Raw genomic sequence first — 27,347 nt, forward strand, 5'->3', positions numbered from 1 at the left:
TTGAAACTATGTTGCTCATGACTAAGAAAGCCAAGAATGTTGACATCTGGTTTGGCTGGATGATGTCCTAGCTGAAATGGAATTTGATGTAACTTGCGGTATTTCATTGTAGTTCTGATGAAACACAATACCCAACAATAGAAAAAAGGCCTCACCTAATGGTTAGATCTACCAATTTGAGCTAAAAATTTTCACTAGAGGTTACCAATTTCATTAGAATACAAACCAATCTCAACCACAGCTGCAACTCCACTGGATTCTTCAAAGTGGCAGAAAGGTCATGTCTTTTCCCGAGACCCAATGGCACCAAATCCGACACCACCAATCCCAGTCTCCCACAGCACCCCCAAGCCAACAAACCAAACCCCCACGCATGCGTTCAATTGGGCACAAACAAACATTTTTCTATAAAAAAAGAAAAGAAAAAAAGACACAAACAAACACTGCCACGCCATCCCTGTCAGCTTGTCACCATTCACTCCAAATGAACAAAAACCCAATATAAGAATTAAGGAATTGCCTCTATGACCAAATTCCCAGATCACAAGCGGCTGGTCAAGTACAGGCTCCAATAATAACCAGTAGCATAACACAAAGTATAAAAGTTTTTATATATTAAATTATTTGTTGGTTTGGTTATTCTGTTTTTGCTTTTGTTCTTCTTTTAATTACATTACATTTAATTTGTTTTCCTCTTTTAAAATGGAGTTACGGTGGTGGGTGAGTAGTGTTACATTTAAATTTTACAAAACCTTCACTTTTGATCTTAGTTTCTCGTCTTTTTAGGTTTTTTTGTTTGGAGAGGAGAGAGATATAAAAAGTAAGCAAAAATACATTTTTACCCTCATTTGTAACATAGGTGAGTTATGAAAACTTGACGGTGCAAACCTTAGGAGAGCAAAGTAACATTTTTCAAATCATGAATAGACAAGATAAATTTAGACCAAACTACATATGAATTTACTGTAATTATCCTTTTTTTTACCTCTCTCACACATCATGATTAATTGCATGGTGTAATAGCTTTTTGCTATTACATCGGATTTCAATCCCTTTAAAAATATACTCTCTTCCTCTCATGGTGGTGGGTCATGATGAATGGAGTCCACCTTTATGTGACAACGAGGAAATACCAAATAGACTTCCGTGCAAGTGGGCTCAAAATTACACTACCAAATAATGTTTTACTCCTGAAAGGTCCAGCATGTGGGCCCCCGATAATAAACTGTGTCCCATGGGATATATGAAATAAGCTGAAAGCTAGTTTTTTTAGCTGTTCCCAAATGCAAAAGTGTGGGTTTGGGTGCAACTTTTAAGTGCCTGTAAATTCATTGCGTCTCTTTTGTCAACAAACATATGAAAGTGCTATTCATGCAATGCAGTAGTGCTTAGAACTTAAGGAATCAATCATTATTAAATTTTGTAAGGAGAAACTTGTTGAGCTCAAAATATTTTTTTATTGTAAATATTTTATGGCTTTTGTTAACGGGTGCTACAGCACCCGTTAAAATTGATTTTTCTATTAATAAAGTATTGTTGCTTTCGGGAGTAGAAAAAAACTTGGTAAAGTTGCAGTTAAAGCGTCAGTGGAGCATAAAAAACCACACATTTTACAACATACCCTTTTAAAGTTCTTCCCTCTTCCTTTCCTTTACCAACATTTTCAACTTGGTTTTCAATTTATCGGCCTTTTCTTATGTGTTATGTTGTCCATCTATTCTTTCAAATACTCGTGCACTTTTTAGTTTTTTCTATCTCTTTTGGCTCTGCTTCTACCTTCCCTTTAGAAGCTATTCTAAACCCCCCCCCCCCCCCCCCAAAAAAAACCACAAATATACAAGGGATGTCCAAATAAGGCAAAACTGAAGTGTAGGATATCTAGGTTTGAAGTTACAATGCTTATGGAGTACATGGGGGAAGACACTGCTACTAGGTAGGATGTCTATTTGGAAAGAGAAAATGAAGCACACCCTTCGCTTAGTTGAAGGTATTACAAAAAAGGTATCTAAGATTTGAAGCTTCAAGGCTCTACCTAGATAGAAGCACATGCTAAAGACGCGAAGAACATGCTTTAAAAAAATCAAGGCTAAGCAAAGATGTTCTTTTAATTGTCTAAAAGCCAATTACAGGCCCCTAAGAAATTTAACAAGTGTGTGAAGGTTGCAATGCTTCTCAGAGATCTAAGCACATTTTAAAATGCCTATGAGTTCTAATTCTAGTTGCACCATTATGTCTCGTAGAAATAAGATAGTGCATGAAATCACGACTTGAAGATCTACTGGATGAGAGTATAACTTAGAGATAAAGAGAAAGACATTGGCTATGATCACCCATCCAAAGCAACAAAGAAAATTTCCTTTGCAACCAAACACTACTTCTAAAGGAAAGAAAAAGAAGATTAAATTAACATCTAATTAACCTATGATTTTTTTTTGTATTTTTATCAATTTTAACTCATTTTTGTAGATTTTTTTGAAATATTATTAATTTTAATTGAAGCTATGATTGGATTAGTGATCCATACCCACTAAACAATGCCAATATCAGGTCAAGTTTTAGTCTAAATTAACATTGCTATTTTGAAAATTTAATTATTGGATTGCATGTTCTTCGTGTTCTTAACATGTATATCAAATTTTGTTCCAATAATCGGATGTTAATTATTATTCGATCCATAGATATATATTTTTTTGCATAATTTAAGACTACAAAAACTTAAAATTTAAACATCTGATTGATGACATAGCTATTGATTTTTGATCTTCTTGAAATTTTGCAAGCATAGAAAATATAATAAGAAAATTCAATTTAGCAATAGATTTATCAAAATTCACATCCAATAAAATGATATAAGAGAAGTTTTAAGGATTTTTCCTCCAACCTTTGTCTATATCACACACCAGGTTTGACATAGTTGCTGATGAGGTGCAAACTCGTCAGTCTCAGTAGGCAGATGGAATTCCTTGTTAGCGCCTGGTCCTCTTATGAAGTATGGTCACCGGTGTGGTGCCTGCCACAACGTCTCCGATGCCAAAGTTAGAATAATCAGACTGTTCACAGACCTAAAAAGCAAGAAGTGTATTTTCAGAATCTTAGTCTCGTACCTTATGCTGCAAATGTTAGAGCTTTATATCTGTGAGCCTGACTGCTAGCCGTTGGAGTGTAAATGCTCTTCTTTCATAACGCCTCAAGCCTAATTATGGGGCTTTTATTAGCTTCCAACGGTCTGCTTTGCTGGTTTCGTAACTGCCCAAGTTACTTGCTGGCACCATTGAATGACCTTCCTTTCCTCGTCGTTGATGGTTTGTTTGTTGTCATAGGGTACCCTCGTCATTACGCTTACCTCGTCATCATAACGTGTTCTCGTCAATCCCATCAATTGCCCCCCAGGTTCTGTGGTCGTCAGTGACGTGTCATGAGGGCCACAGAAGGTGAAAAAGTTTCGTTCAGTGAGTTGTTTGTGACGCTTGGGATTTCGTTCCGAATTTAATGATGGATGGCGGCGCGGTATGGAACGTGGCCATGTGGCATATGCTGATTGATGGTATTAATGGCACGACCCTTGGGTTTCCCGCTGCTTTTCAGTTTCCTTGGGTTTTTGAGTTTAAAAAACTTTTCTTTTCCTTCATTCTGGTTTTTCTTTTCCTTCCTACTTCGAGCGTTTGCCCCTTTTGCTTCGTTTCTGCCACCATTTCGATCTCATTCCGGTGATTTCAACTTTGCTCCGGCGACAAGTTTCTCCGACCTCGACTGCTCCTCTTTTCAAGGTACGCTATTTCTTCGATTTCTCAGATTATTCTTTTATGAACCTCTTTACAAATTCCTGATTTTCCCTTTGTCTTTTACTTTCGTTGTTTTTGTGTTTGGGCGTTTAGGATTGGGGACCCCTTTTTCATGGTTAATTCTTCTGAGGTTTGGGAAGCTTGCCCCTCAGTTTCTTTCTTTTTTGCTCGCTTAGGGGCGGCTTTGGGTGTTTCCGGGGATTTTTTTCCTTTGATTGGGGATTATCTCTTTGAAGGTAGTGGTTTGAGTGTGGTTTTAGGGGAGCTATCTCCGATTTTGGGTCGGTCATTGGCTTGGTTTGAGAGAGAGATGAAGAGGATGTCTGAGGTGAGGTCCAGTGAGTTAGACACTGGGTTGTCGTCTAGCGGCGGCCCAATCGAAGGTGATACAGCCGTTTCTACCCCTCGTCAGGTTAGGGCTTTTTACGCTCTCAACGAGGAGTGTGGGCTGGACGCGGATACGGTGGCCAGGTTTAAAGATAGGTTTCAATTTCCTGTGTGGGTCCGCGTTCGTCAGCCTGGTCCTGATGATTGGGCTTGTCATTTCTTTCCTGGGGAAGTGTGTCTCTATGAGGCCGCTTTCACTTCAAGACTCAGGTTACCCGTCCATCCCTTTGTGATGGAGCTCCTGGATTACTTTGGCATTGCCCCCGGGCAGCTTATGCCTAACTCCTGGAGGATAGTTATTAATTGTATGGAAATATGGCTAGCGGCCAATGAGGACATGATCAAAGTAAGTGAGCTCGTCCATATCTACCGTTTGAAGGAATTAAAGGAGTATGGATATTATGAACTAGTTCCTTGGACGAGGGGGGATAGAATCGTTAAGGGTCTAGCCTCGTCATTCAGGTACTGGAAGTCACGTTTCATTTTCGTGTCCGGGGATGGCTTTGAGACCCCTTCTAGCGAGGCTTGGGGTGATATCCCAAGGTTGCTTCGTCGGTCGGGAACCCCAGATTTAGGTGCGTCCATGTTTCTTCTTGTTTGTTTATTTTTGTCTTGCATGTTTGGTCGTCATTAACCGCTTGCTCCTTTTCTTTTGTAGTTAAGAAACGCCCAAAGTTGAAGAGCAAGTACCGGGGTTGTGTCCAGAAGGCGACTGAATACGCGAGGACGATTGAGAGCTGGGATGATCTTCTTGACCCGCGAACACTCTCTTTCTACTGCTTAGGCCCGGATCCGTCTCCTTACGTTCTGCGCAATATTACCATCGAAGAGAAGAAGAGTAAGTGTTTTCTTCGTCGGTACTGTCCTTTACCTGCATACTCTGGATTTCTTAGTAAAAAATTTTTTTTTTTTTTTTTTTTTTTTTTTAGAGATGACGACCAAATTTAACAAGGACATGTACGCCAAGATGAGGGCCAAGAAGGATGAACCCTTGTCCAATATTGGCAAGAAGATAGTTCGCGTTACGGGGAAGGGACCATCTGTTGTCCCCCCTGCGGATGCCTCTCCCATCGTCTCAGGAGTTGAAGGTGCGAGGGTGGCCTCCCCAGCTACTTCAGTTGAGGAAATCCCTACCCCGTCGTCCAAGAGGCCGAGATTGTCTGCCAAGGGCAAAGAGAAGGAAAAGGTTGGTTCGTCCATTTTTGACGACGAGGGAGCGGCTGTGGAGCGGGCACATAACATTGTGCAGGCTGAGGACCTTAGGGTTTTTTCTGGAGTGCCTGTCAACGTGGTTGCTGGTCAGCACGTCCATAAAATTGTACAGGTAAGGTCGTCACACGCTTTCCCTGGTTTCCTCTAACATCGATCTTCACCCTTTTTTTTTTTTTTTTTTTTACTGACGCATTTATCTTCCTTCAACAGGCGTTGGGTGAAAGCCTTCACCTTGCCTCTGAGTATCTTACTCAAGAGGCCAAGGTGGCTTCTTTGATGTCCAGGATGGAGGCTCTGGAAAAGGAGAATTTCGCACTAAAAAAGGACCTCATTGAGTCCATGGACGGGGCTGCAACCTTGAAGGAGCAAGTCAAGGCTTTGAACTCTGATCTTAGGGTTGAGCGTCAGCTGAATTTGGAGAAGGACGACTAGCTTCAGGCGGCGAAGGAAAAACTGAAGACGATTGCGGCTAGGTCTGTCGAGGCTTTTCAACAAACTGAAGAGTATTCCACAGTACTCTTCAGTTGGTACTTCAAGGGCTTCGAGCTCCTTCGCAGATACCTCGTCAAGCACCCTGCTGGGGTTGATCTGCCGACGTTGGATTTGGAAGCGGTGGATCAAGAGATGGCTGCTGACGAGGCCACCCAATCCTCTCTGCCTAAAGGTGATGCTCCTAGTGACGACGCCCCTAATGCTGAGAATGCTCCTGCTGCTGACGGCCCGGTTACTGACGCTTCAGACGCCCGAGCTTGATCCTTAGAAAAATTATCACTCATATTTGCCCATTATGTTTTAGGCCTTTCTTTTTTTTTTTTTTTTTTTTTTTGAGATGTACATATATATATGTTTTATTTTTTATTTTCAGAACAATATCTTTTGGACCTGTTAAGAGAACAAGGATAATTGCCCTATGTTTTTGGGCTTTTCTATGATTTAACGTTTATCTGCTTCTGTGGTATTACTGTCTGTGTTTGTGCCCATGTGCGTGACTTAGCATAAATTTCTTAGCGTACCTTGTATTTGGCTGGTACTTAGTGCAAATTCCTTGTGATTTGCTCGTCACTCTTTATCCTTGTTGTGGATATCTGTCCTTCTTCTTTTTCTTTTTGATCTTTTCCTTGTCAATGTCCTTGGCTCGTTCAGTGGGACTTTGCCATTTGCGTATCCTTCGTCAGTGATTTACATCCGTCTTGGCGGAATCTTATCACTTAGCTCTTTTTCTTTCTTTTTTTTTTTTTACGTTGACTTACATCCCATTAAGGAATCTCGTCTCTTAGGGCTTCGTCAGTGATTTACATCCGTCTTGGCGGAATCTTACCACTTAGCCCTTTTTTTTTTTTTTTTTTAGGGTGACTTACATCCTATTAAGGAATCTCATCACTTAGGGCTTCGTCAGTGATTTACATCCGTCTTGGCGGAATCTTATCACTTAGCCCTTTTTTTTTTTTTTTTTTTTTTTTTTTTTTTTTTTTTTTTTTAGGGTGACTTACATCCTATTAAGGAATCTCGTCACTTAGGGCTTCGTCAGTGATTTACATCCGTCTTGGCGGAATCTTATCACTTAGCCCTTTTTTTTTTTTTTTTTTTAGGGTGACTTACATCCTATTAAGGAATCTCGTCACTTAGGGCTTCGTCAGTGATTTACATCCGTCTTGGCGGAATCTTATCACTTAGCCCCCTTTCTCGTATTCGTTGGTGTTGTCGTCAGTGACATACACTCGTCAAGGTGGACTCTTGTTAGTTTGACTTACGATTGACTGGACCTGTCTGCATAAAGATATCAAAGGATAAGAAATTTTTATTGAATTCAGGAGCAATTGCCTTTGTCTATTACATTTACTGGTGGTACTTTTTTAAATGCTCAATATTCCATGGTCGAGGGAGTCTTTGTCCGTCCATGGTTTCCAGGTGATAACTTCCTTGTCTTGAGTAGTGAACGACTCGGTAGGGACCTTCCCACGTAGGACCCAGCTTTCCCTGAGTAGGGTTTTTAGTTGCCATGGTGGTCCTGCGTAGGACGAGGTCACCTATGTCCAGGCATCTCAGTTTGACCCTTTTGTCATAGTATTCGGCCATCTTTCTTTGGTACTTCGTCATCTTGCTGGATGCGTTGACTCTTACTTCATCCAGACAATCTAGATTCAGTCGTAGTTCGTCGTCATTGATCTCTTTGTTGAAGGTTCCACGCCTGATACTTGTGACCCCTACTTCAACTGGGATTACTGCTTCTGTACCATAGGTAAGCCTGAAGGGGGTTTCTCCTGTCGGGGTTCTGGCAGTGGTTCTGTAAGCCCACAGGACATTTGGTAGTTCTTCTGGCCAGGCACCTTTTGCATCGTCCAGTCTGGTCTTGATAATCTTGAGCAGCGTCCGGTTCGTCACTTCCGTCTGCCCGTTTGCTTGAGGATGCCCTGGGGATGAAAACTGATTCTTGATCCCAAGGCTTGAGCAGAATTCCCTGAAGCCTTGACTGTCAAACTGCCTTCCATTGTCTGATATGATTGTCGAGGGAATCCCGAACCTGCAGATTATGTTCTTCCACACAAAGTTCTGGATCCGAGCCTCAGTGATCGTTGCTAGGGCCTCTGCTTCAACCCATTTTGTAAAATAGTCAATAGCAACAAGGAGGAATTTTACCTGACCTTTACCTTGGGGCAGAGGACCGACGATATCGATTCCCCATTGTGCAAATGGCCATGGGGAAGCTATGGTCGTCATTTTCTCTGCTGGAAGCCGCTGCACATTCCCATATCGTTGGCATTTGTCGCACCTCCTGACGATCTCAGCAGCATCCACCTGCATGGTTGGCCAAAAATATCCTGCCCTTACCACTTTGTTTACTAGGGATTTGGAGCCGGCATGGTCGCCACAAATTCCTCCGTGTACTTCCTCCAAGATGTATTTGGCCTCTTCCTCGTCGACGCACTTCAAGTAGGGCATTGAGAAGCCTCTCTTGTACAAGACGTCATTCAGGATCGTGAATCTGGCTGCCCTCTTTTTGATCTTTCTGGCTTCTTCAGTGTTTTGAGGTAGGTGCCCGTCCTGGAGGAAGGACATTATGGGCGTCATCCAGGTGTCGGTGCTCCGGATGGTGAAGGTTGCAACTTCCTCGATACTAAGGTGTTTCTGGACTTCCATCGCCAGGTCCGTGCTAGTCCCTTCTTCTTTTGACGACGCTAGTTTTGACACTTCGTCAGCTCCCATATTCTGGCTTCTTGGGATTTGTATGAACTCCACTGTATCGAATTCCTGAGCTAGCTGTCTTGCCAACTTGAGGTACTTCTGCATCCTTTCTTCTTTTGCCTCGTATTCTCCCTTGATCTGTCCAATCACTAGCTTCGAATCACTTTGGATCAACAAATTTTTGGCACCAAGAGCTTTCCCAAGTCTCAGTCCCGTCAGTATTCCTTCGTATTCAGCTTCGTTGTTGGTGGCTGGGAACTTTAGCTGGACCCCATATTTCAGCACCTCTCCGTCAAGGGTGGTTATGATGACCCCTACTCCCCCCTTCTTTTGGGCTGACGAACCATCAGTCTGTATTACTAGTTTATCTGCTTCGTCGGTAATCCTGTCTTCGTCAGGGAACGTGAATTCTGCGATGAAGTCCGCCAGAGCTTGTGCCTTGATTGCTGTTCTTGGATGGTACTCAATGTCAAATTGGCTAAGTTCAATTGCCCACTGGACCATTCTCCCTGCTGCTTCTGGCTTGCTCATTGACTTCTTGATTGGTTGGTCCGTCATTACTAGAATAGGATTTGATTGGAAATATTGCCTGAGCTTGCGCGAGGCCACTATTAGTGCAAACGCAATCTTTTCTATCCTTGGGTATCTGGACTCAGCCCCTTGGAAAGCTTGGCTGACGTAGTAAACCGGGAGTTGCTTCTTGCCCTCTTCTCTAATCAAAGCTGCACTTACTGCCGAGGCTGACACTGCCAGGTACAGGTATAGGTTTTCTCCTTCTTTGGACGGGCTTAGGAGAGGCGGACTGCTCAGGTATTGCTTCAGCTCTTGGAACGTCGTTTCGCACTCGTCGGTTCAAGCAAAAGCCTGCTTCAATGTCTTAAAGAAGGGCAGACATTTGTCTGTGGCCCTAGAGATGAACCTATTTAAAGCTGCTATTCTTCCTGTGAGTTTTTGAACGTCCTTGACGGTTTTGGGTAAGGCCATGTCAATAATAGCTTGTACTTTCTCTGGATTTGCTTCTATTCCTCTTTGGGACACCATGAATCCCAAGAACTTCCCCAAGGCTACCCCAAAAACATACTTGCTCGGATTCAGCTTCATCTGGTGTTTTTTGAGGGTTGCAAAAGTTTTCTCGAAGTCGTCCAGATGTGTGAGCTCTTCCTTGCTCTTGACGAGCATATCGTCCACGTACACCTCCATGTTCCTGCCAATCTGTTGGCTGAACATCCTGTTTACCATTCTCTGATACGTAGCCCCAGCATTTTTCAGCCCAAAAGGCATCACCTTGTAACAGTAGAGTCCTTGGCTTGTGATGAAGGCTATCTTCTCCTGATCTTCTTCAGCCATCTTTATCTGGTTGTACCCTGAGAAGGCGTCCATGAACGTCAGTAATTTGTGTCCGGCGGTGGAGTCCATGAGCTGGTCTATCCTTGGTAGAGGGAAGCTGTCATTTGGGCATGCTTTGTTCAGGTCGGTGAAGTCTACACACATTCTCCACTTTCCGTTCGCTTTCTTTACCAGGACGACGTTGGTGAGCCATTCTGGATAATATACCTCTCGGATGAATTCGGCTGTCAAGAGTTTGGTTACTTCCTCTGCCACTGCCTGATCTCGCTCTGGGGCGAAGGTTCTTCGTCGTTGCTGAATGGGCTTCCTGCTGGGGTCCACATTCAGCCTATGCTGGATGACTTCTGGAGATATGCCTGGCATGTCCTCGTGACTTCATGCAAAGACATCTAGATTCCCTTTAAGGAACTTTATGAGCCTCGTTCTCATCTCGGGACTTAGCGTCGTCCCTATCTTGGTCGTCTTGTCTGCATTCCCTTCTACCAGTTCCACTGTTTCCAAGGTCTCCATCCCGTCTACCTCTTTTTCTTCAATCATCCACGTATGGTTCTCCTTTCCTGCCAGCACTTCCTGATAGCATTCCCTTGCCAGGACTTGATCACCTTTCACTTCACCCACGCCGTTGTCTGTCGGGAATTTCACCTTCAAACAGTAGGTTGACGTCGCCGCCTTCCACTTGTTGAGGGTGGGCCTCCCAATAATGACATTGTAGGATGAGGGGCAATCTACCACCAGGAAGTCTACTTGTTGGGTCAACTGCAATGGGTAGGTCCTAGCCGTTACCGTCAGCGTCACTATACCCCTGGGGTAGACCCTGTCTCCACTGAAGCTGACGAGTGGAGAGTCAAAAGGGCGAAGCCTTTTTGGATCTAATCTCAGCTGTTGGAAGGCTGGGAAGTATATAATGTCCGCTGAGCTCCCGTTATCAACAAGGATCCTTTTGGTATTGAACCCTTCTATGTTCAGTACTATGACCAGGGGATCGTTGTGGGGCTGCTTTATTCCCCTGGCGTCTCCTTCACTGAAGGACATGTCCTGGCATGTTCGTCGGTGTTTGGACGGAGGCATGGTGTGGACGCTGTTCACCTGTCTATGGTATGCTTTTTTGAGTGATTTAAATGATCCTCCTGAGAATGGTCCTCCAGTGATCGTGTTTATCTCCCCGATCACCTTATGTGGAGGCTGGGACGGATGGTCGTCATCCCGAGTGAAGGATTCACGCTGGGTCCTGTTGTCGTCTCTGAACTTGCTATATTCTCATTTCTTTACATACTTCTGCAACTTCCCTTTCCGTATTAATTCCTCTATTTGCTCCTTCAGGTCTCTGTAATCTTCTGTGTTATGGCCGTGGTCTCTATGGAACCGGCAATACTTATTCTTGTCACGTACGTTGGGGGATGAGTGCAATGGCCTGGGCCATTTGAGATAGTGCTCGTCCTTGATCTGCGTGAAAATCTTGTCAACAGGCATAACCAAGGGAGTAAATTTTACCGTCCGAGGATTTTTATCGTCCTTCCTCCTATTCCCGTCATTGTTCTGACGTTCTGGTCTGTCTCGCTTTTGCCCCCTACGGTCGTCTTCCCTCTTGGCCTTGTCTCCTGGCCTCTCGTTATCTTTTATGGCAGCTAGGGCATCTTCCGCGTTCATGTACTTTTGTGCCTTCAGGAGCATCTCCGCCATCGTCTTCGGGGGGTTCTTTGCAAGAGAGGCCACGAGGTCTCTGGATCTCAACCCTGCCTTGAAGGTCGTTAGCTGTACTTTGTCATCAGCTTCGTCTACTTCCAGAGTTTCCCGGGTGAATCGCTTTACATATGACCTCAGAGTCTCCTTCTCTCCCTGTCTTATGGTGAGTAAGTAATCTACTGGCCTCCTTGGGCGCTGTCCCCCTATGAAGTGGCGCAAGAAGGCACTACTCAGCTGATCGAAATTGTCTATGGACGAGTTCGGCAACTTAGTAAACCATTCTCTTGCAGCTCCTTTGAGAGTTGTCGGGAAGGAACGACACAATATCTCGTCAGGAGGTTGTTGAAGACCCAGAGTCGTCTTAAAGGTATTAAGATGATCCTGGGGGTCCTTGAGTCCGTCAAATGGCTCCAATTGAGGCAAGCGAAACTTTGACGACACGAGGCATTCAAGTACCGCAGCAGTGAATGGCGAATCCGTAGCCCTTATCATTTTGTCTACGCTTCGGTCCGTCTTCTCTTTGATAGCGCTCCTTAGTTCGTCCATCTCTTTCCTCATTTCTCGAAGAAGATCTGAGTTCTGTTCGTCCGGAGTAGCTGGTCTTCGGGGGGTTCCTCTCCGTTGACTATCCCCTTCTTCCTCCAAGTTATCTTTGGACCGGTTCTCTTCCTGTTGAGCTTGTTGAACCTGCTGGAGCCGCAGCTTCATTTCCTGATTCTGTTTGGTGAGTTCTTCAATGGTGGCTGCAAGGGCCTGGACTTGCTGGGCCAAGGCTGCTGAGTCTGGGTTGGATTCCATATGAATGTAGAGGGTTGATGGGAGCTACGTTCTCAGATATGAATCTGAAAATATTGAAGTTTCCCACAGACGGCGCCAAACTAATGAGGTGCAAACTCGTCAGTCTCAATAGGCAGATGGAATTCCTTGTTAGCGCCTGGTCCTCTTATGAAGTATGGTCACCGGTGTGGTGCCTGCCACAACGTCTCCGATGCCAAAGTTAGAACAACCAGACTATTCACAGAACTAAAAAGCAAGAAGTGTATTTTCAGAATCTTAGTCTCGTACCTTATGCTGCAAATGTTAGAGCTTTATATCTGTGAGCCTGACTGCTAGCCGTTGGAGTGTAAATGCTCTTCTTTCATAACGCCTTAAGCCTAATTATAGGGCTTTTATTAGCTTCCAACGGTCTGCTTTGCTGGTTTCGTAACTGCCCAGGTTACTTGCTGGCACCATTGAATGACCTTCCTTTCCTCGTCGTTGATGGTTTGTTTGTCGTCATGGGGTACCCTCGTCATTACGCTTACCTCGTCATCATAACGTGTTCTCGTCAATCCCATCAGTTGCAACTCACACCAATCTAAGTATTGGGTGATTCGTTCATTGGACACAAATTTTGTACCATAACTCTTGCCACAATTATAATGTGTGTGATTATGAAATAGTGGGTTCATATGTAACTGATGGTTTACCATTTACAATTGCACACCTTATCAAGTTATGTCAATAATTATAACAAATGCCATGGTCCTAACCAAACTAGTTCATTGTTTCAACAAAGAAGTTTAGCTTGAATTTAATAACTATATAATTCAAGTAGTACTCAAATTGTGTGTGTTTGTTCTATGACTTTTTTTTTTTTTAATTCCCTAAATGCAAATGGCCCATCTAAGTTTAATTGAAATTCATTTTAGGTTTCTAATTTTATTTTTGCTCAATTGAGTTTTCAAATTTATTCAATTTAGACTTTATGTTTAATTCTGTTAAAAAATTGTTATTAAATATGAAATTAACTAATGAAAAAAAAAATTATAAAAAAATTCACGTAAAAAATTTATAAAATATTTTTATTAATTTTATATATTTTTTTCATGTGAGAAGAAATGTTTTAAGATGTAATTTTTAACGAAAATAAACGAAATATCTAAATTAAATAAATTTGAAACATAAAATTAGATGCTTGAAATGAATTTGAACTAAATTTTTTTTTTTACTTTTGGTCAAATTTAAAAATTACAATTTACATTTTAGCCCCTTTTTAAAAATGATTCGATAATTAGTGAAAATAATTTAATCAAGTTTCGTTAACACCTTTCTCAAAAAAAAAAAAAAAAAAAAAGTTTCGTTAACACAGCTATTTAAGAAAAAGTTAGAAGAAAAAGAAAAACGAAGCTGTGGATGTGGATTGCGGAATCGATTTTAATTTTATTGCAACTGAAGAAAGAAAAAAAAAAAAAAAAAAAAAAAAAAGAGAAAATATGTTTGTGAGGGTTTTAGCTTCTGGGGCTCTCTCCAAGTCTCATCCTTTCAAGAATCTATTCTCCAATTCTTTCTTCTTCACTCCCTTCTTCTTCTCCAAATACCCACTTCGCAGAACCAGGTAGCTCTCTCTTTCTATACTGTAACATAGAGTTTTTGCATTCATTAACTGTTTTTTTGGCTCTGTTTGGTAGCTCCCAAATCATCAAAGATTCAATCTTTACATTTACAATTCAAATTTTGTAATGGGTTTTTCATCATCTTCTTCTTCTTCACTCAGTGGATGAATAGAAGGGAGGCTTTCAGTTTCAAAAAGATTTTGACTTTGTATGCTACACTCTCTTTGTAGACTTAGGACTCAGAGCATTTCAATTACTGAAAGTGAATGTTTGAGTTGAAGAATTTAGATAAATATTTCATATCGAGATTATTGAACTAATATATGTGTGTGTGTGTGTGTGTGTGTGTGTGTGTGTGTGTGTGTGTGTGAGAATTTAATTAGAGGTTGAAGTTATGTTTTCTCATTTTTGGTGAGTTTTGTAATTCATATATTACTTAGCTCTTACTGGAAAACAATGTGCCTAAAGATTACCTCACACTGCAATAGCATGGGTGATTTTATATGCAAGGTACTGGGTCAGGAGCAATCTACTTCTCGGATCCTCTGCGATGTTAAAAGTTTTCCCATTGAGGGGCGTCGATGGATTCATTCAGACCCATTTTTAAGTTCGGCTGACAAAGTTTTGGAACCACTGAAGCAGCCTGAGAAGAGCGCAATTGTTGGTGGTACTGTTGATACTAAAGTGAAGAGAAAAAAGCTAAAGGGTAAAAGAGCAGTTGTGAGGTGGCTGAAGTTTTTTAGGTGGAAGAAGAAGAAAGAGTATGAAAGAATGACTGCAGAAGAAAAAATTCTTTACAAATTGAGTAAGGTAAGTCCATTTTTTTATTTGTCCCCTCATTTTTATAGTCCAAAAGAAGAGCTTCCTATTCTTTTTATTATTATGTAAATATATCATGGATTAGAATGATTTAAGTTACCCAATATGATAGACAACAGAACCTATCAGATTCCCTAAATTTTTTCAACAGGTGATAAATGCTCTTAACAGGATGATACTTCTTTATTTTCTTAGTAACATGTCATTATCAATTTTTTTAAAGTTTGATAGAGTCTTATTTTTGTGGAGTAGCAGCCACATATGCAGTTTTGAATTTGATTTTTGAGTTTTAGATCGCTTTTCTTTGGAACGAGAGTGTATTTGGGTGTTGATGTTATACAAACTATGTGACTTGGTTTGCTTATCAAAAAGACGGGCAAAAAATATCCATACCATTGACAGTTTAAACTTTGGGATGTATGCTCCAACACTAAACTGCTTTCTAGCTGTTGGTCTTGCATGTCATCTTACTTTTTCCAAGCCTAATATGCACATATTTGTGGCTAGAGTTGTACTAACATGTCATAACTTTAAACTTAGAGGCTGGAGGAGTTTTAGTGGAGCTAATTGGCCTTTTGGGTTAAACTATTACATTTATGAAGGTTGCTATGCTTGGATGAGTTATGCTATTCTATATTATATGATATTCAGATGGATGGGGAGATACCTAAAGGGTATCTTGCATTTGGTGGAAATGTCTCTGATATATAGATAGTGGAGTCCGTTATTTGGCCGACTTACATTTTTTTGAGTAGCATGTTTTAGTTCTTTACTGCTGTTGTGTAGAATCTATACAAGATTTCAATTTTGAATGATGGAGATTATAGAGGTTTAGACTTCATAATGTTATATTTGCTCTTGTAGAGTATTCTTTGATACATTTTTTTTTATAAGTAAGAAAGATTCTTTGATAATTTTTATTAATAATTAAGATCAATTGTTTGAAGTAGACAAACATTACAATGGGCAGCATGGAGTATACCAGCTGTATACTTATGGATCTCCCTTGATTTTTTTTTTGGATGGGTAGCTTGATATTTTGGTCAAAGGTATCCATCTGCTTTGTGCCAAAGACTTGTCTCAAGTCTTATTAGTGAGTGTTGCAGAAGACAATTCTAGCAATGGAGTTAATGTTGTAAGCTCAAAGTGGACTATACTTCTGTTAGACAGTATTTCTAAAATATTTTTAACACAAATTTACTCATTAACAAGTCAAGGCCAGAGCTATAGGATAAAATATTATTTATATTTTTGTAGCAAAATGAACTATTAACCCAGTTAGCTTACTTGGAAGTACCCTGGAACATTTAAAACACTTATCTGATTTTCAAAGTACATAGATTCTTTAGTTTTTTTGTATCTTTACATTAATAGCTCGCACTAATTTACAAACTAAATTGCTTAGTTTAACCTAGATAGTCTTTCCATGATTTTTGGGATCTTCTGTCTACATTTGCAAGTAACATATATGAAAATTCAGTATTGATCTTCACTTATTGAGGCTGCATCAATCATAAATGACTTACTGATCTTAAAACTCATTACTCTATGTCTTTCTCTATCTTCTTTTTATAAATGTATTTATATTGCTTGCTTGGTCTTTTTCCAGGCTCGAAAGAAAGAGGAAAGATTTGTTGATGGCCTTAAGAAGATTGAGCCGAAAGAGACATCAGAAACAACTCATGATCCAGAGATATTGACCCCAGAGGAACACTTTTTCTTCTTAAAGATGGGTCTCAAATGCAAGAATTACGTGCCTGTTGGAAGACGGGGAATCTACCAGGGTGTAATTTTGAACATGCATCTGCATTGGAAAAAGCACCAGACTCTGCAGGTGGTGGTCAAGACATTTTCGCCAGAGGAGGTCCGAGAGATTGCTGCTGAGCTGGCAAGATTGACTGGAGGAATTGTGCTTGACATTCATGAAGAGAACACAATTATTATGTACAGGGGGAAGAACTATTCTCAGCCGCCAACAGAGATTATGTCACCCAGGATCACTCTCTCCAGGAAGAAGGTTCTGATCTCTTTCTTTTATATTACATATGAGATGTAAAATCAACTGTTAGAGATGTAAATGCATCAACTGTTATATTACATATGAGATGTAAATGCATCAACTGTTAGAGATGTAAAATCAGTTCAGATGTCAAAGCATCCTTCTTGTCCAATCTTGTATCGACTCTCTTTTCTGGGGTTTGGGACATCTTTTCTTTTTTTATTTTTCAACATAGTTCTGGGTGGGTTGCTGTGGTAGCTTTCTTTCCCAAAAGAGGGGGGGGGGGGGGGGGGGGGGAAGAAAAGGTAGGTGTTTAATTTTCTGCAATATTAAAGAAGAGGAATAGGAAATGACAACCACTGTAATAACTTAATTCTAACATCTAACCATCTGTGTCTTTGAAGTCATCATTCCCTAACGGTATTCTTACATTGTCTGGATCAATTTCTTGTTGCCAAATGCTCTTGTAAAATAAATTGCTTGAACTCTTCTGAAAGGTTAATAATCAAGCCCTTTAAAGTTCAGTAATTATTCAGAGCATGTTCCATTGTCACATAAGCCTTCTATTTGGTTGGATCCCGTGTTATCACTCAAGAAAACTACATGCATAAATGGGTTGTCCTTGGTTATGTGGAGTGCCTGTTTTAGGCATCTAAAATTTGGAAATGGGTTTAAAGCTGCCCTTGGACTCTTTGATGCTTAATTATATCCTTGTTCAAATGTCTCTCTTCACTGACATAAAGGGTTTTTTCTTTCTTTTTTTTCCCACAAAAGGGGGTGGGGTGAATGATAGAATAGCTTTTTACCCACATTTTTCATCTTTTCTTTTCAATAACTGTTGATAAGTTTCTTTATCCCACATGCAAAGTGGATTGAATCCCGTGCCTGCACCTTACTAGTCTAGTATTGTCATATATCTTAAGTATAAAGCCTTTCAACATTTTTTTGCTATGAATGGCTTTCATACATCATTGCTTGTTCTCATACTTCATTTTCTTCTCTCTTCACTCACCTGCAGGCTTTGGATAAATCCAAATATAGAGATGGCCTCCGAGCTGTAAGAAAATATATTCCAAAACTTGAACAGGATCTTGAGTTGCTCCAAGCACAAGCTAAAAGTCTGCCTGAGAATATTCAAGAGATTGAAGGAACTGAAATTGGAAGAATTGATCCCGAGAGCAGTTCAAACTTCCAATTGAACAATTCCGATAAGCTGAAAGAAATATTGAATAGAAACAAGGAATGCTCTGAGGATGATCCTATGATGGATACAGGTATGGCATCAGATTCTGAAGATCTATCAGATATTTTTGAGACTGAATCTGATTCGGAGGCTGAGAATAAGGCGGAACGACCTCTTTATTTGGATAAGTTTGAAAAATTCCCAGTTGAAAGTGATGGAGAATGTGAAGATTTTGAGGAGCACCTGCGTCAAATATCTGCAGACTCAAAAACTGCCAAATCATGGGAGAAAGATTCTGACTCACCAAATTTTGATGAGGTTGATCGTATATTTCTGCGTGCTGCTTCACTCTTAAAGAAAAAGAGACGATAGAGGGTTTTAAATTATTTATGATTGCCTGATTGGTATCGATGTGATTAATTAGATGTTAATTTAATCTTCTTCTTCTTTCCTTTAGAAGTAGTGTTTGGTTGCAAGGGAAATTTTCTTTGTTGCTTTGGATGGGTGATCACAGCCAAGGTCTTTCTCTTTATCTCTAAGTTATACTCTCATCCAGTAGATCTTCAAGTTATGACTTCACACATTATCTTATTTCTACAAGACAAAATGGTGCAACTTGAATTAGAACTCATAGGCATTTTAAAATGTGCTTAGATCTCTGAGAAGCATTGCAACCTTCAGACGCTATTTAAATTTCTTAGGGGCCTGTAATTGGCTTTTAGACAACTAAAAGAACATATTTGCTTAGCAATGATTTTTTAAAGCATGTTCTTTATATCTTTAGCATGTGCTTCTATCTAGGCAGAGCCTTGAAGCTTCAAATGTTAGCTACCCTTTTTGTAGTACCTTCAACTGAGTGAAAGGTGTGCTTCAGTTTCTCTTTCCAAATAGACATCCTACCTAATAGCAGTGTCCTCCCCCATGTACTCTATAAGCATTGTAACTTTAAACCAAGATATCCTACACTTCAGTTTTGCCTTATTTGGACATCTTTTGGGAAGGCAAGGAATGGGAGGAAAGAACTTTTCTCTTGGAAGTATATGTGGGGTTGTGGGAGGGGGGGGGGGGGGGGTGGTGTGGAGAGAGAGAGAGAGAATAGCTTCAAAAGCGAAGGTAGAAGCAGAGCCAGAAAAGATAGAAAAAACAAAAAAAGTGCACGGGTATTTGAAAGAATAGATGGATGACATAACACATAAGAAAAGGCCAATAGGCTGGGGAGCAAGTGGACACCACCAAACGGAAAATATAAGCTCAATATGGATGGGGCATTTTTTTGCATGATCTTCATGGAACAGGAGTAGAAGCAATCATACAACATAAAATGGCCAGTCTATAATAGCTGTGTCTATGAGAGAAAAGATGGTGAAAGAAGCAGAGGAAATAGAAACAAAGAAAGCAATTTGTTCCACATAAATTGCGGGTATTCCAGCACTACAGTAAAAGACATTGGTATTAAGAAGATATCTCATGCACGATATATGCATCCTCCCTTCCTGCGCGTGTAGGCCACACACAATTATGAAATCCACACACTATAAGAGGAAGAATACATATATGAGATACATAACTACATAAGATATATCTTATTAGTGCTTTAGGAATTGGAAGGCATCACATGTTGGAAAGCAAGGCTATACAAGCTGCTAACTTTAGCCAGTGTTTGGTTGTGAGACAGTCCTTGTTTTATGAAAGTACTCTATTGAAAGATGCAGCCGATTTGATTCAATCAAACTTATCTACTTTTATCAGGTAAGGGGAAAAAAGGTAGAGTAACTTAGTGGCTACCATGGAAATTGCACTTCGAGAGTTGAGAGTCGAGATTCTTTTCCATGAATACAATCAATAGCAAACTGCAGTAATGTTATAGATCACAATATATTATTTCTCCATGCAATTTGCAGCGTGATTCCTGCTAGTAGAGAGGAACCATCAATAAATGGACACCATTCATCCTTCATAAGTGTCCATCAAACCTACACAGAATGGCCTAAAGTAATTCCTGTTAATTAGTGATATCAAGGGTCCAATGAAGTCAAAAAAGAGAAAAATGTTTAAGTTCTAAATCCTATTATAAATCAGAGTCCTGCTGCTCCTCCTCCTCAAGTTCCCTTACATTCTGAACTATATCTTGAACTCTTCTTGACATGTGGTCAGTGTGCTCCTCAATATATTTCAACACCATATGTAACTGTTCTTGGTAAGCAGCACAGTGACGTTTACATCGTTGTCTCTCATTGCTAAGTTCAATGGTCAGCTCTCGAATTCTTTGATCCTTCTCATCCTGCATGTAACAACTGCAAGGTAAAAACATATAGATAGATTAAGGAGAACTACATTAGAATAGGAAGCATTTGACCTTTCTAATGTATTTCCCATAAGCAAGCAATATTAGCCATCCTACCTTTAACACCATTTTTTAAATATATAAATGAAACTAAAAAAGAATTTTATTCAATGAGGAAAGCTCACATTATACTATTATAGACTCCTAAAGAATAACAAATGACTCAGCAAAAAAAAAAATGAAGATTAAAGAGATCCATGAAATAAACTAAAGTAGTAGCACTCCTAATCGTAATACAACATTGAATCTAAAAGTGCAAGAAATAGACAATCTTAACAACAAATAGCTCCATGCCTTTGAAAGTAAAATTATCCAACTTTCTCCAAATAGTGCGCATAAGAAAAGGAGGTATTGCATCCCAAATTACACTATTCTTATGCCAACTATACAATCCCCTCCAGCATAAGTAAACATCTATGACATCCTTTGACATCATCCAATAAATCCCAATAGTCAAAAACACAAATGATCAGTCACGGGCAAATGGGCAATATATTAATAAATGATCCACTGATTCAAAACTACCTTTACACATGCAATACCAATTAATCAGAACAATATTCTGCTTAATTAGATTATCGACTGTCAAATTTTACCCAAGGCTTATGTCCCATACAAAGAAATCCACCTTCTTAGGCACATTACCTCTCCAAACACAAAGGAATTGAGTACTAATGGTCCCTCTTAAACGCTCATAATAGGAGCACACCTCAACTGAATATAAATCACAAATTGGGAAAAAAAGGTGAATCCCCACTATCCACAATCAAATGTAAATCTGGATATAAATTTTTACGGGAACTGTAAGGTCCATATGTTTTGGTGTTGTCAAACCGTGCCAAATTATGTCTTTTAGTGGAGACAATCATCAAACCATACATCATGCCAAAATCTGATCCTCGTACCATCCCCCAGTATGAAAAACAAAAACAGAGAACAACACCCAGTTAGCTCTAATACCCTTCCATAAATTACACCCATGAGGCTTCTAACAGCTCTGACATCCATTCACCCCACTCCTACCCATATTGGGCTCCTCGTGAGACCTCCATAACCACTTATCCAATAAGGCATGATTAAGGTGCTCAATTTCCTCACTTCCAATCCACCAAAATTTATTGGAGAACACACGAGGTTCCAATTGACCAACTGGAACTTAAATTCCCCTTCTCTCCCACCGCACAAGAAATTCCATTGGATCTTTTCTATCCTATTAGTCACATTAGTAGGAATAGTAAACAAGAACAGGAAATTTGTCGGAATTCTAGACAACATACTCTTAAGAAGAGTAAATCTCCTACCCTTTGATAAATACATTTTCTTCCATCCAGCCAATTCTGATATTTTGGGAAGGCATCCATCAATTTTATAGCAATAAACAGTTTTTTTACGACCATGGAATTAAAACCTTCAAACTTGCAATCTGATATATTTCATCTGAGCTTGCTTGTTGCCTCGACTACCTTTTCAGAAACGGTTTTAATCCACGCATTGCACTACTTAATAACCTCCTTATTTTTGTATCTCTTTGTATCAATTGTCCCAAGTCATGTACTAGAAAAATCTAATCAAAGGTTGGAAAAGGTAAAACGTTGCAAGTGCTACATGTCTCCTCAGTGAGTTGAGAGCTACAAATTGATTTAATCTTGTTCCCACTACCAAATCTTTTGTTACTTCACCCTCTTGTAAATGGTTCAACAGATGGAAGGGTATACAACGGCCAAGAAGACATATCGTCCAAAAATCTTTATATTTAAAAAAAATGTATCCAAAATTAAAAGTCTGCTCACCGAATCAAATGATGCCTGGTCCAAATTGTCCCAAATATCAGAAACCACCTTGATTTATCATGGAATCTATTGCTAACAAATAGTTATAACCCATTCTTGAAAGAAGTGAGAACCTTTCACTAAAGAAAAAAAAAAAAAAGTTCTCTCAATTACGGATCAAATGGCTTGGTTGAAAATATGCCTAATGTTCTTAAGGTGAAGAAGATAAAAATCTTATTAATGTTAGCTACAGACACTGTAGAATAATGTCAAATATTTTTAAATTTTAAGCGGCAGGGTAATTAAAATAATTAGACTGCATATTATATTATAAACATGTGCATTTTGGACCTTTTGTATTAGAAATATGCCATAACTGGAGTCAAGAGAACTTAGACCTAGTGTAGAAGGGTTTAAGACAAAAGTCCAAGAAAAAAACAAGATTTAGCATAGAAAAGATAATAGGATTGATGTTGGAACAATCAAATATCAACTTCAAAGGCTCCTACAATGAACCAAAATAATGCTATTTATAACTCTTTAATAATCCTAGAATCCTAATCCTCCATCTCACATAGAACAGTGAAATCCTAACATCCAATTTGTTAAAATTCACGTGCCTCACATGACCTTTTAAAATACTAGTCACATCTTTAAAATACTAAAGACATAATCATAACAAAACATAACATAGATAGATAAAAGACAAGGGGATTCACAATTCCAAAAAAATATATGTAATCAAGATGCTATGGAAAATAAGACATAGAAAGCATAAGTTGTTCACGATTTTCGTCACTATGGTTTTTTTTTTACCTTCCATTGTATGTGTTAGAATCTTTTCTTGTAAGTTTTGTGTGAGATTTCCTGTTAATCGAATTATTTATAATAAGAGGTGATGGGTAAGTTCAATGGGTTCATATGTGTGTGTGTGTGTGCAAAAAATATGAAATTGTATTATGCTGTACATGACTACATGCTATGGTTCATGGTGCATTTTGAGCAAGTGGGATCAATAGAAATAACATAACAAAGCATATAAGTTGACATATATCACATCATCCAACACTTCAAAAGCCCAAAAGGGCTAACAAAACCGAAGCCCAGCATAAAGTATGTTGAACAGCTCCACAGAGCTGTGGCTTTAACTTGAAAACCAAGACCAGTGCATGAGGTCTTGAGACAAGTTTGCAACTGAATTATCCTGTTCTTAACAGGCTAAAGCAATCTGGCTTGAGCCAAGCAGGTTGCCACCAGTAACAAAAAAATTGTCATAACCAATTAACTCCGTACAACTGAAAAATTCAAATTGACATCACAATAAGCAACAATACCTATCATATCATAGAGAATTTCAAAAAAAGCATACCTCACTTATCATACTTTTCCCAGATCCTCTCCATGGAACTTTACTCGGAGATAATAATGTATGATTGTGTTCTTGTATAAATTTGGTAACAACCCACTTTTCTCCATCCCTTAAAGCTAGCCTCAGCATTGCAGGACAACCTTCTCTGGTGAGAGGAGGTGAAGGAAGAACTCTATCTTTCCTGTACACATACTTCTTTTCACGAAAACCTTCTTTTGAACAAACAAAATCTTGACCAATAACCATGTTATTCATTCGTGAGCGCCGATTATGATGAATTCGTACCGTAAACCCAATACGCCTACCATAAGCAATATAAAATTCTCGAGCATCATCTCTTGACTTGAACTCCATGCCTATGTATGGTTCTAACACATTGCCTATTAACGGAAAACTTTCATTTGGTTGTTCTACTATCTTATCAATTTCACCTATACAAGCATCAACATCCTTTGAAAGATCATAATCAGCAAATTCATGCTCAACGAAGCTTTCAATTTGCAAACATTTTTCACTCTCATCTGAATCAAAAGCTTGATTAGATGGGCTTTCCATTATCCTCCCAGAACAGATTTAGACAGGCTTCCAGTCCATCATGAAGCTGCAGGCAGAAGGTCATATTAAATCAACACTATTTCTAATATCTTTTTTTGCTGAGAAACTCTATTTCTAATATCTTCACAAAGATTGGACAACTTAGCGTAAAATTAAAAACCAAAGATGCCACAAGAACATAGTTAATGAGAACAGAAAAACAAAACACGAGGCATTCTGCATTTGGCAAACCATGGTGAAACAGAATAAAGGCATCATTCTCAAGGCAGATAAGAAAATGATTATTAGAGGAAATCACAATTTTCCCAGTGGTAGCCTTATCACAATTAGTACACAAAGATCAACTGCTACATTCCCCCCCCCCCCCCCTCCTCTTTCCTCCTGTCTCTTTGGTCTTAAGGATGCTGGTTTCAAGAATGAGTGATTACCCTTCTCTAACCCTTACCATGAGATTTGGCATTTTTAAACCATGAAATGCTCAGTTTCCATTGGAAACATTCCTCTAATGAATTCCTTGGTAGCTTCTAAAGTAAATGGAATATACAGAATTGCAATCAATCAAATATTGCAAAGCCCCGGTATCTATTTCCAGAATTTCGGATTATACAGGTTCCATAACATCAGATTGGGGGGTATTCAAAATAAAGGGGAGCACCTTGCTATCATGAGAATGCCAGATGTTACCATAGTGGGTGGGTCAACGATTCATTTTTACTCTGAATTCTAGGCAATCAAATTGTAGCAATTGCAAAGTTTTGTGGAACTAAATTGTCATATAGCCAAACACAACTTCAGCTCATAGGTGAACAATACAGTAGCACAGAGCACATCTATTTATTAAATGCAAAATATCAGGCTCTTAGTTTACTCTTATAAAGTAAAAAAAGGATTTAGAAAGCTTACATTCCTGGCAACAATAATTCTTGTGCATGCACCTTTCTTGACTAAACACTAACAGTCATTAATGGTTAAAAATTACAACTTTAATTTAAACTAAAAATTGAAAGCAAAACCCTTCTCTTTAAATACTCCTATCCAAATTAATCACAACGATATTAGGTAACTGAGTCAGGTTTGGAATTTTTTATGAGATTTGAAGTGTCTTGGTTTATTTTCTTCAAGTCCAAGTTCGTGTTCATTTAGATTTTATTGAGTCATTAGTTTACAAGTCCAATTAGGATTTCCAATGCTACTAGTACAAGAAAAAGTCCTTATATATATATGTGCTCAATGTACTCAAATTCAGAGACCATGGAATGATGAGTGTTTTCTCTTGCTATTATTTGGCACACCATTACTGTTTATACAGCCCTTAAACAACAAAAACTTTCTATCTTTCATTCTTTACAAACCCAAATCAAGCCCTTCTCCTTACATGCCTAAAAACTTACATACTTTCTCAATCAAATGGCCATCAAATAACCCCTTGAGAGAACCCTAAAACTATAATCCTAATCTTTTTCTTTTTCTTTTTTATTCCTCAATTCCCAGCTCTGTCAGCCACCAAAAATTGAAGCTTTTCAAACCCTAAAGCCTTTCCCTTGCCATAACTAACCATGAGATCATAACTTTTCCAAACCAAAAGCCCACCACAAGCAAATGTAGATAGACTCTCTAAATATGTCCCGTGTCACGTTCATTTAAGTCTCACTTTCACTTCTAGAAACCACGCATGCCTTCATTCAAACTTTTAGTAGTTACAGAAGTAAGGGTGTAAGTGTAACCCTGAATGCATGTTTTGTGCACGCAAGGTGGATGATGGTGTATACATGAGTGCTTGATTTCCCGAACACACATGCATATGCATGTATGCTTCTGCGAATACAAATATTCATATTGTATTAATTAATGTTAATATTATGAATATTAATACAATTTCAACTATAAGTAGTCAAAAATATTCAGAAAGTGAACAGTTAGTTTATGTGAAAAGCTCTTTTCTTCAAATAAAAAATCGAGCAAGAAAAATGGTATTGATTGCATAAAAATTTCATTATTTAAATGTCAAAATAAGAAACTTTTTATATTTTTCTTATTAATACAGCAATGACTTTTTTAATAGGTAGAAATCATCCCAAGTTTCTGCAAGATTCCATGGTTCTGTCACGACAGACTTAAGTTCTTTCAAAAGAGAATGACGAACAATGACAAGGTTTTAAGTAAAACAAGCAATCCAGATTTAAGAGCATGAGCACAACCTAATTAAGCCAAGGAGCTCTAGCTCAAATGACATTTCCTCCTCCCTAATAAAGGATGGAAGGTAAGATCACCCGTGAGGTGCATGTGTGACTTTCCAATAAAAAAATGAAATCAAGAAACAAATATTATATAGAAGCAAGCCAACTTGAATTACACCTACAACCCGACATAATGCAACAATTCTTCACTTATAAAGAGAACAAACAAATCATACAAGTCATTAGTTGAGTAGCAACAAGAAACGAAAAAAAAAAAAAAAATGCAACTTCCTAATCCATTATTAGTTGTTAGTAAGATGGTAAAAATCCTCTTAAAACTGAAACAATTACCGAAGAACTGCAGGGTGAGAAACATTTTTATATCAAAATTGTGAATTTGAGGGACTGAACAATAGCTTTTACAATTACAATGCAGATGGGTGTAGCTAAATCAAATTTTGCGACACAAACTATCAGCCTATAGCTTTTACAAAGCCAAAAAATTTCAAATTTACACAGTAATTAGCAAAACCCAACAACCATACATATTGAAACTTTAAAAATAAGAACTTGGGTCCATACCTGACATGGGTTTTCTCAGAGCATGGTGTTTGAATAAATGTGGCTGAGAAAATCAAGGTAAAATCACTGGAAATCAGAACCCTCCTCTCACCCAAACTCTTAATAAAGCAATTTTGGATTGCTCTGGTTAGAGTTTTTATCTTATTTTAATTCAAGATGGTTTCAGCCCCAAGACTCAAAGTTTCAAATTTTCAATCTTTTTTATTTTCCCACGTTTTCATGGAAACCAAACGAAGCGGGTTTAGACTTTAGATAGAAAGAAGAGAACAAAAATATTGTTCTTTTGATGAGACACAAAAAATAGTAATTTAACACCTGATAAAAAAAATTAAAAATATACTACTTATTTTTAAGAAAGCAGTGAAAATTTGAAATTTTTTTTTTTTTTTTTTTTTATAGCAGTTAATAGTTGGTGTAAAACAGTAAAAGATGAAGGTTAAAGTTAAAATAAAATAAAACCTTAATGATTCTCAAAAAAAAAAAAAAAAACCTTAAAAATTTAAAATGTTATATATCTTTTGTTTAGAACTTTAATATATAAAAAATAATGTGATTAAAATAACATTGTTATTTATTTCTAT

At 38.8% G+C, this 27,347-nt stretch overlaps 2 protein-coding genes across 3 annotated transcripts; one reads left to right on the top strand and one right to left on the bottom strand.

Moving 5' to 3' along the window:
- The first annotated feature begins 13,778 nt into the window (after positions 1-13,778).
- On the top strand, positions 13,779-18,546 carry LOC126698895 (uncharacterized CRM domain-containing protein At3g25440, chloroplastic). The gene is made up of 4 exons (XM_050396399.1): positions 13,779-13,971; positions 14,458-14,779; positions 16,398-16,805; positions 17,806-18,546. Exons 1-4 carry the CDS (start codon positions 13,850-13,852, stop codon positions 18,340-18,342), a joined length of 1,389 nt encoding a protein of 462 aa, XP_050252356.1. The 5' UTR covers positions 13,779-13,849; the 3' UTR covers positions 18,343-18,546.
- Positions 18,547-19,736: 1,190 nt separating this feature from the next.
- Positions 19,737-27,061, bottom strand: LOC126698896 (protein FAR1-RELATED SEQUENCE 5-like). Of its 2 annotated transcripts, none has more exons than XM_050396401.1 (3): positions 26,767-27,059; positions 23,453-24,053; positions 19,737-20,251 (listed from the first exon to the last, which is right to left on the bottom strand). In XM_050396401.1, exons 2-3 carry the CDS (start codon positions 24,005-24,007, stop codon positions 20,039-20,041), a joined length of 768 nt encoding a protein of 255 aa, XP_050252358.1. In that variant the 5' UTR covers positions 24,008-24,053; positions 26,767-27,059; the 3' UTR covers positions 19,737-20,038. The 2 variants fall into 2 exon arrangements, with proteins under 2 accessions (XP_050252358.1, XP_050252359.1); XM_050396402.1 differs by having other exon boundaries at positions 20,109-20,264; positions 26,767-27,061.
- Between the last annotated feature and the right edge of the window lie 286 nt (positions 27,062-27,347).

This window comes from Quercus robur, chromosome 9 (assembly GCF_932294415.1).
Source record: "Quercus robur chromosome 9, dhQueRobu3.1, whole genome shotgun sequence".
NCBI classification, from domain to species: domain Eukaryota; kingdom Viridiplantae; phylum Streptophyta; class Magnoliopsida; order Fagales; family Fagaceae; genus Quercus; species Quercus robur.